The 9546-nt window shown below is 37.7% G+C and overlaps 1 protein-coding gene across 1 annotated transcript; it reads left to right on the top strand.

Annotated features, from left to right (window-relative positions):
- Nucleotides 1–170: 170 nt before the first annotated feature.
- On the top strand, nucleotides 171–4454 carry cebp1 (CCAAT/enhancer binding protein (C/EBP) 1). Its single transcript, XM_007547973.2, has 3 exons — nucleotides 171–1707; nucleotides 2655–2957; nucleotides 3045–4454. The coding sequence occupies exons 1-3, from the start codon at nucleotides 1705–1707 to the stop codon at nucleotides 3342–3344; spliced, it is 606 nt and encodes a 201-aa protein (XP_007548035.1). The 5' UTR covers nucleotides 171–1704; the 3' UTR covers nucleotides 3345–4454.
- Nucleotides 4455–9546: the final 5092 nt, after the last annotated feature.

The raw sequence follows: 9546 nt of genomic DNA on the forward strand, positions 1-9546 counted from the left end.
TCTGAAACATTTTAAAAATATTGTCTTCAAGGCAGCTGGACTGCATTCAGCAGAATAAATGTTGAACTTCTATTTCTTTCTGTGTCTCAATAAACTATTGTACAATAGTTAGGTCAAATCTACTTGTGTAGATTTTATTTTATTTTATTATGACCATATTATGCCAGCTCTATCTAAGGCCCATAAGCTTAAATGTCAAAGGAAAATGTATGTTTAACAGCAAGTTATGGTATCTAATTCAGTCACTTTTTTTATCATGCACACATATTTTTAAAAAATTACTATATGCATTCTTATTATGCTTATTTATCAGATTAAAAGTACATTTTAGCTGGCATTAAGCATACTTTTCATTAGACCTACATTTCTGTATAATTTTTTTTTATTAGTCTGAGAATATTCTAATCTTAGCAGCCATGTTTTCATTAGCTGTACGTGAGGAAAAAATAATTAAAATGAAAGAAAAAATATGCTTTAAAACATCACAGAATCTATATAATGTGTGTTTCACTTTATGCATTTACTTACTGAGAAACACTTTTCAACAATATTTCAATGTACTGAATATTACTGCGTATGATGTTTTCCATACGTCGTGGTCCAAAGGATCACAAGGCAACACGAAAACTGTAGCTGCCCTTCTTAAGATTCCACAATGCAACCACTTTTCTGATACAGCCATGTGCTCTTTCCAAATCATTTTATTTGAAATCAAACCTTTTTATTGGGCTTGAATCATATTCTGGTTCACAGTTATATGAAATAGTAACATTAACAGTCATGATGTTGAAAATGATCTCATATTTTACAGGTATGTTCTGCTGATGCCCTTGGTTGACGTTCCGCATTTAGCCCAATGCTACGCTGTACTTCAGGGGTGTCAAACTCCAGTCCTTAAGGGCCGGTGTCTTGCAGTTTTTATATGTGCCACAGGTACAAAACGCTGGAATGAAATGGCTTAATTACCTCCTTCTTGTGTAGATAAAGTTCTCAAGAGCCTTGTTAATGACCTAATTATTCTATTCAGGTGGGATGCAGCAGAGGCACATCTAGAAATTGCAGGGCAGTGGAACTCCAGGACTGGAGTTTGACACCCGTGCTGTACTTTTCCCCCCCAACACCTAATGTCCCTCAGACAAAATCGCCTACAAATTAATTACAAACGTTAAAGTCAATTTTGGGGGGGGATTTCAAAATAGAGCTACTCACCTACGACTGCTTTACGTAGGTTATTTGTCACAAATCAGCTCTCATCTGGCAACCTGGGACGACTTACCAAGTCAGTGTGAGAATCACCACTGTTAGGGTTAATTGGGGCTGATCAGATAAAGACATCCTGGATGTGTTGCCTCACAGTTCAGGCCTCTGGGATAACTGCTGAACTTGATAACCACCTGTCCTCCAGAGATGCTAATGAGGCAAAATGGTAATTCAGGGATCCTGGCTGCGGTGGGTGACTCAGTGTTGAGTTTTTCTTTTGGGATTTCAGAGGAACGTATGAATGGAAGTTGATGCATCTTCCTAAAAAGGATAAATGTGTAACAGTTAGCGACTGAGAAAGTGACAGAGAAAGAGAGAGAGAAAGAGAGAGAGAGAGAGGAAGTGCTGATGTGATCATCAGAGGGGTACCTGCCTCTCGGTGTCCTGTCTTAAAGTCATTGCGGCTTGCACCGTCTGAGGAGAGCTGCAGTTTGAGGAAGAGTCATGGTAAGTCACAACCTAATTTTGTCGAAAAGTCCAAATAACTAAATGAGGATTTCGGGGTTTAAAAGAAAAGAAGGAGTAAACGGTCACAAATTAATAAAAACTGTATATATTCAGGAACTTCTATGGGAACCATCGTTCGATGGTAAAACTGACTCAGAAGGTTCCTGTGTGAATATTAGATTTAGGGATTCACCGTTTTCTGTTGTACTTTACTGTTTGATGTTGAAAAAAGAAATTGAGAATAATGCTAAAATTCACTTTGGAAGATGTTTCACATGTCAAATGTAAAAAGTAGCTTCTACACTTTGATTGCCAGTTTTTAAAAATGTTACATTTTACATTCAATGTAAATCTAATCTAAAGATGCCCCAAGACAGGCTTTAAAATGTTACTTGCTGTTTTTTTTTTAAAAATCAAATATATATCAATAAAGCATATCATGAAAAAGTTAATATCTTAATAGTAACAATATATATTTTTTGACATGAATAAAAACAAGTATGAGGTAAATCCATCTCCCATGTGCCCAGTTTTATGGTTTTAATATTTTTTTAACAGCCTAAAACTTTTCCTTCCTCCATTTTGAAAAAAGAAAAATACAAATGATATTATAAGATGAAAATAAAAAGTCATGCAGCAAAGGCGCACAAAAAGCGACTTGGTAGTTTTTAGTTCTGCTTTCTTCTGAAGATGAATTTCATTGTCTTTTTTTAAATTTTTTGAAACGTGAAGTTGTTTAATGGCACTTATATTAATCCGTTACATTTCTGGTTGTTTACAAATTGCTGAATTTGTAGCACTAGAGCTAATCAGATTCTGGGGAAAAAATAAAAAAATAAACTAAAGCTCAAAGAACGTGCCTGAACTCGACTATTTTGACTGAAGTAATTCAAGTACAAAAAAGCATGGGGCCTACTCTAATTCTGGCCATCAAACGCCACCCGCAGATGTCAGATTCCAGAGTGTCGTCTGTCATCCAGGAGTGGGTGAGTTCGTATCCAGGTCAGCCTCACAGCCAGCCCCTGAATCCCATCGCCTCCAACCAGGCCGCACAGTCCAGTCAGATGTCTCAGATGGACATGATCTCGTACGGCCAGTCTCACACGGGGATCATCAGGGGGGTCACTGACGAGAGAGTAGCCGAGCAGATGATGGGACTGCCCTACCTGTCCTACGACACGTCCTGCCTCAGCAGCAATCCCAACTCGGGGACTTCGAACCACCACCAGACCCACGCCGGTGCTCAGCAGGTGAGTCCAGCGCGTTGCGTTTGTGGGGTGCGTGACGTCTAACGTAAGCGCCGCTGCTCAAACACCCGTTCCCGTTTCTCCACCCAGGACTTCTCGCCCTTCCTGCTGCCCAGAGCCCCGGTGACCAAGAGAAGCATCAGCAAGGACAGCGCGGAGTACCGCCTGCGGCGCGAGAGGAACAACGTCGCGGTGAGGAAGAGCCGGGACAAGGCCCGTAGGAGGATCCTGCTGACCCAGCAGAGGGCCCTGCAGCTGCAGGAGGAGAACCAGAAGCTGCAGATGAAGATAGGACAGCTCACCCAGGAGCTGGACACTCTGAAACACATCCTGTCACAGCGGCACCTGCAGGGAGGCGAAGACGGCACGCCGCAGGAGTCTGCTATTTGACCTTTTTGCACCCCCCCCAGCAGGTCTCGCGGGTGTCAGAGCTGCCTGTCAGGATTAGGCACAAATGTCCGAAAGACTGAAAAAAAGAGTCTGTTTTACACTAACATTTGTGATTTTGGGAAGTGGAAAGATTGACTTTAGCATAGGTTTAAAATGTGTGTTTGTTGAAGTTGCATAACGGCAGAAAAAAAAAGAAGAAAAAAAGCAGAACTAACTCAAAGTGACCTAGCAACCACACAGAGGTTATGTCCACCACCCTTCTCATTTTAATGCATCTCTTTGTGTAACGTAACTTGCCATGTCTGCCCAATTTTTCTTACTGCGCTCACAAGACGAAAAACTAAGAAAATGAAAAGAGCCTTCTTCACTGTGCTGTAATATTTCACAAAGCGTTCACACTATGTAATTTATCAACTGAATTGAAAGCTCATAGATTTGGATAACAGAAGAGTTTCTGAAAACAGACTTGAGTTTGACTTTTTAACTTTAATAGGAGAATGGCTCAGAATGAATAAACTCTAGTTCAGTTTTGATTCCACATTAGTGTCTCTTCTAACTCATCAATTTTAATTGGCAACTCTTTTTTTTATTAGCTTTCTGTCACTAGGTAAGGATTTTGAAACATAAATTCTGTTTAAGCAAAAATGAAACCTGAGGATTTTCTACATTTGCAAGCATTGCAATCCCATTCTAATTAACTTTATCATCTGAAATGGCATTTTTTACCTGCTTTTGCTAACCAGTGTTAGTGGCACATTTTATCACAATAGAATCGTGAGGCCTCACTTTGGGCTCAGAGTACATTCCTCTCCCAAAGTTATATGCTGAAAGGGTCAAAACTGGCAACGTAAAGAAAGACTGATCATGCCTAAAGATAGCGAAGCGGGGTAAATGTGCCAAAGTTGAAGCTACGTGGTGGGGAAGGCAAAAATAAGCAAAAATAAATAAAAAATGATACTGAACTGGTGCGATCTGGAATCGAACCCGTGTTCATGGCTTCTTTGAAGATTACTTTCGCAGTTTTACTTTAAAAACGAAACTTTTCCCAAGATGGCGTGTGATCCGTGACGGGCTTGTTTGAAATAAAGTCTCTTTTATTCAGAATTCAAGTCTGTGTCTGAATTTATTTTTTATTTTAATTTTTTAAAATATCCTCAGGTAGGCATCTTCGAAAGCAGCTGAACCCACGCTGTTTATAGCCTACACGTTACCAGTCTATTTTTAGCTGAGGTTAACAATGTAAATATGGAAAAACAGACTGCAAAAGAAAATCTGAGCTCTGACAAATCGTGAATTTACAGTCAAGCTTTACCTTAGGTGTAGCTTCTGATGAATATGAAGGTTTGTTGACTTTAGCTGACGCTTGATTGAACAGGTAAATATTTCCGCTCCTAAAAGTTTTTAAAAATCTAATTTAGAAAGTGAATACGTTGATGTCCAATTCGTAACTGATTACATCTTTCAGTTTATGATTAAAATGAGAATTTCTCAGCGTTTGCTAACTAGCTAACTCTTGCAGAAGCATGTATGCTCAGAGCTAGGAAATAAACACAGCAGAGGTTTCTTGTGTGTCGAGTCATGACACATTTGTTTCCTTAAAATTAAACTATGTTCTAATTTAAATTAGGTCGTAAATGGCGACATCTTTAATTTAAGAGGTACTTTTATATGCTTTGATAACTTCCAGGTCATAAAAGTTGAGTTTTTGCCACATAAGGCTACTGATTTTATTTTTTTTTAACTTCAGTTAAGACTAGCTTCTTGAACAAGTAAATATTAATTCCCCCAAAATGTTTTTGTATAATAAATTTAAGTATTTCATGATATGTTGCCTAATAGGGACAATTTATCCTTTAAATAACTATTTTAGCTTGTGCTAACTAGCTAGCAGTTAGCCGCCAATCAAGATAAAACTTTGTCAGTTATTTTTCTGTAGAACATGTAAATATCCTTGCCCCTATATGTTCTAAAAATACACATAGATAAGGATTAAAAAGCTAAACTAAAATAAAATAACACCAACTTGTAACAAACTATAATTAATGCTATTTTCAATCATGTATTAAACATAACTCACTGAAAAATAGCTTACGTAGCATATGGTCCCTTTCAGACACACGTGATAAAGGACATATAATCTCCTTTTGGGTGTGCTTATTTTCCTTTGTGTGTGTGGTAGTAGGTTTATGTTTGCATAAAAAGGTAAAATAAACCCAAAGTGTTCGCTAAACAGTATTGCTGAGCTATAAATGTGCAAATATCACACACCAACTGTTAAAGGTTTAAAGTTAGGTAAATGAAAACAGCATTTTTAGTTGAAAATGTATATCTTTTTTTATATATTATGATGGTTAAATTACTTAAAGAAGATGCAACATAGGAAGAAATGCCTCTTTTGTGATACATAAAAAAATACATATAAAAGGAGTTGTTTTACTGGTTTTAAAATCAGATATGAAGAGACGGAGCTGTTCAGAACCACAGCAACGTTGAGGACCTCAACTTTAACGCTGTTAGAGTCTTCAAAAACTTTTCCACTGTGTCTCGCAGACTGATTTGTTATCCGACTTCTACTTTATAACCATTGCCTAATTATTTTTACCTGACATTCGAAGGTTCGTCAGGGCTGATTGTGAAGCGTTGTTGCTCAACAGAGTTACACAACCCCCTGTGGTTTGTAGTGAAGGCGATGAAATCTAAAAATCTAAGTGCCTCCGTCCATAAATATTTGATTTGTGACCACCGTGATGGGACTCTCTTGACGTAATTTCACCAGATTGTTGTTGTGGAATCTGGTTTGCAATTGTGCAGTAATTCTTGTAAAAAACAACAACAAAAAAAAAGGTCAAATTATTAATATTTTTCTTCCCAATAGGAGATCTTTGTTTTGTTTTCTTGTGACGCACAGATTAAAGGCCGGATTACACTAATTTATCTTAAAAACATTTCCAAAACAGCAGCAAATTGGAATATGTGACTCAAACAACTGCAGAAACTTGTGAACGAATCAACATGTTGTGTTGTCGCTGTCATTGATTCCACTCTCCCCACCCCCTCAACAGCATCCTTCGTCAAGGTGCACACCAGCCGCGCTATTTCCCATAAACCCTCTACCCACAGAAACGGACGTCATGCCATGGACCGTTGTGCCCCAGCGGTTTCCCTTTGTGGGATGGGCAAGATTTCGACACAGTGGAGGACAGAGATGAGGAGTGCAGAGATAATATCAGTGTTTGGGGCTGTCAGGGCCTTCCTGTGGCTGTGATGGTAATGAAGGGACACAGAGATAGGACCCAGACGGAAGAGGTGGAGGGCATCAAGCCAAACATTTGATTTATTTATTTAGTGTAATCTTGTAGATTTCTGATTGGAATATGGTAATATGAATTTCAGGCAACATAGCAAGTTTTGAAAAACTATTCCACCCCTCATCTGCTTTTTTTTTTTTTGTCACACCTATATTATCAAGCTAATTCTAATATCATTTATTGTGCCCCCCCAGCCCTCCCAAAAAAACTCCAATTCAATTGTTTGCCTTTTTTTTTTTTGGACGATTCTCAAGACTTTAATGAAAAATATTCTGTGGCTTGACAAGACGAAGGCACAGAATTACAGAAGGTTTATTTAACAAGTAAGGTTGTCTTTTTGAGATATCAAAATTAGTTTCATTATCTAAAACATGATGAAAAACAAACAAAACAAAAACAGAACAAGAACAAAGGCAGAAGTCTTCTTTAAGTGTTTTTTTTCCCACAGGATTGTAAAAATGAAACACAATAGCAGTTTCGTGTTGATACCTTTTGTTGTGTGAGACCACAAGAGGTTTTTTTTTATTTTTTTATAAAAACTAAAAACATTTCTGATAAGATATTTGATACCGAGTATGCCCAAGTAAACGAACACGTTTTCACATTTGTTAAAGTTAAAGAGATCTCTTAGTTTGCAATTTTACAACATGCAAAAAAAAAAAAAACTAACAGGACTGCCTATCAACCCAGCATAAACGCCTCGGCCGGACCTCGACAGTTAATTTCAACGCTTGAGATTATAGCGCATCAAAAATAATAAGAAACGTACTGACACAGAGATTCTAAGAAATGCTGTAACACTTCCTGTATGCACCACTCGAGGAGCAAAGCAAAAAACTCAGACATTTTCCAGACATTTTTTTTTTTTGCAGCAACAAAATAAAAAGCAGACACTTGCTTGTGAAAATTTGTGTAAATGGAGAGTGAAAGTGCAACAGTCTCTTCTTTTTTTCTTTTTTTTTTCAGTCTGACAAGTCCCTCATGCAAATAAAAACTTCTTGTGTGACCGTGTCTGTTGAAATGTCCCGCAGCGTCATGTGGGGCAATATGTGGTCCCAGGACTGCAACATCTCCACAGAGTTAAGAAAGCCTGTATTTCACCTAATCCCTACCAAGTTACTCAACAACAACAGCGCACCACGTGAACCCCACTGCCACCCCACCGATGGAGCTCCGCTCTGTGATGTGATATTGATTAAAAAAAAAAAAAATGTGTCTTCATTTTATATCAGGGGGGAAATGAGAAGTTAGATGACCACCGACGATGTGTTATCTTTGATTTTAGACATTTAAAAAATGCGTTTCGTCAACTGAAATACGGAGCCTGAATGAGGAAAACGCATTAATTCTGTAAGGTAAGGTAATTTTATTTATAAAGCACATTTTCAGCAACAAGGCAATTCAAAGTGCATTCTGCTCTAATGGCCATGTGGTCCATGCCCCAGTGGAACAAACAATGTTAGGGGTCATCCACTGAGACTTAAAACAGCAGGTGAGATGTTTCAAACTAATCTAAAGACAAAGTTTCAAACATTTAATGCACTGCAGGAGTAACCTGCTGATAGTGATGATCTTATTGTCTTGCTTTAAGATGCAGGTATCAGGCACACATGGATAAAACGCCATTCTCCCAAGTCTTACCATGCAACGGTCAAAAGCGTAAAGGCGCGTTTGACGTGTCACTTGTAGATCCCTGATTTATGGCGCCACCCTGTGGCAGACAAGCGAAAGGGAAAAGAGCACAGATAAACAGATGTCATACTCCGACACCCACCGATGTGCTGCACGACAACACTCTAACTCGGCTGCTGCTTTTTTCTTTCTTTCTGGGAAATATATGAAAATCTTCTCATTGTGTTGAAATGTTCTTTCTTGAAGGAAAGTCAGGTTTTGTATATCTGTTGAAATTTCAAACAAACATCAATTTTATAATTTGATTATTTTCTGGAAAGCAAATAAATGTTTCAGAAGTACTGTGCTTTAGCATTTATCATTAACTAAACTGCTTTAAGGTTCTACGAAGGACATGTTTTATTTCTGTTGGTAGTGAAAGCTATTCCCCCCACCCCTTTGTGACCGTCATGTAAATGTCTGAATATATTCTAATTCTCAAATTAAATTCTTATGTAAAACAACAGTAATGAAGATAACTGTTGGAGGACTTAAGAGTGAAGTGAACGTAAAGTGTAGCAGTAAACCTACAGCTAGATGGTTTAAATCAAATCTTTATTTTGTATTAGAATGGCTCAGTCAAAGTCAAGTTCTGAATTAAGGCGAACTCACAAATCTCTGGCAAGACTTGAAAATTGATGTCCGCTTTTTTCCCCAGGCAATCTGACTGAGCTTTAGCAATTTAGCTAATTTTTCTTCTTCTTTCTCTCCCTTAGTTGTATATGCTGCTAGAATATACCTGCAAAAGGCTTACAGTTGTGGTTGCAGCACAGTACTGAGTATTAATAGGGGCTGAATACAGAGGCATGCCACACTTAGATTATTATTTGTGAAAAAATAAAGCAACTGTGCACTGTTTTTCCATCTCATAGTTATGGATTACTTTCTATTGCTCTATCACATAATAACCCAATAAAATACGTAGAGAAGTGTGTCGTTAGGTGACAAAACATTAATAAGTTAAAGGTATATAAAACAAGGTAGTTTAGTTTAGAGAAATATAAATTAAGTATTAATATGTTTTGTCAACAGATAGATATGTCAAGATTTGGAGAAAAATAACTTTTTGAAGTATAGAAATCTAACAAATTATTTAGGCTTTTACAGGTATTAGATTTTACCACATGTATTTTTGGAGTATTTAGCATTTATTAATGTCTATATTTATTTAAGTGTTGCCTCTTGCTGAACCTTTCCCCCCCTCCCACAGAGTGAATCCTCAG

This window comes from Poecilia formosa, unplaced genomic scaffold, assembly GCF_000485575.1.
Source record: "Poecilia formosa unplaced genomic scaffold, Poecilia_formosa-5.1.2 Scaffold24, whole genome shotgun sequence".
In the NCBI taxonomy this organism is placed as follows: domain Eukaryota; kingdom Metazoa; phylum Chordata; class Actinopteri; order Cyprinodontiformes; family Poeciliidae; genus Poecilia; species Poecilia formosa.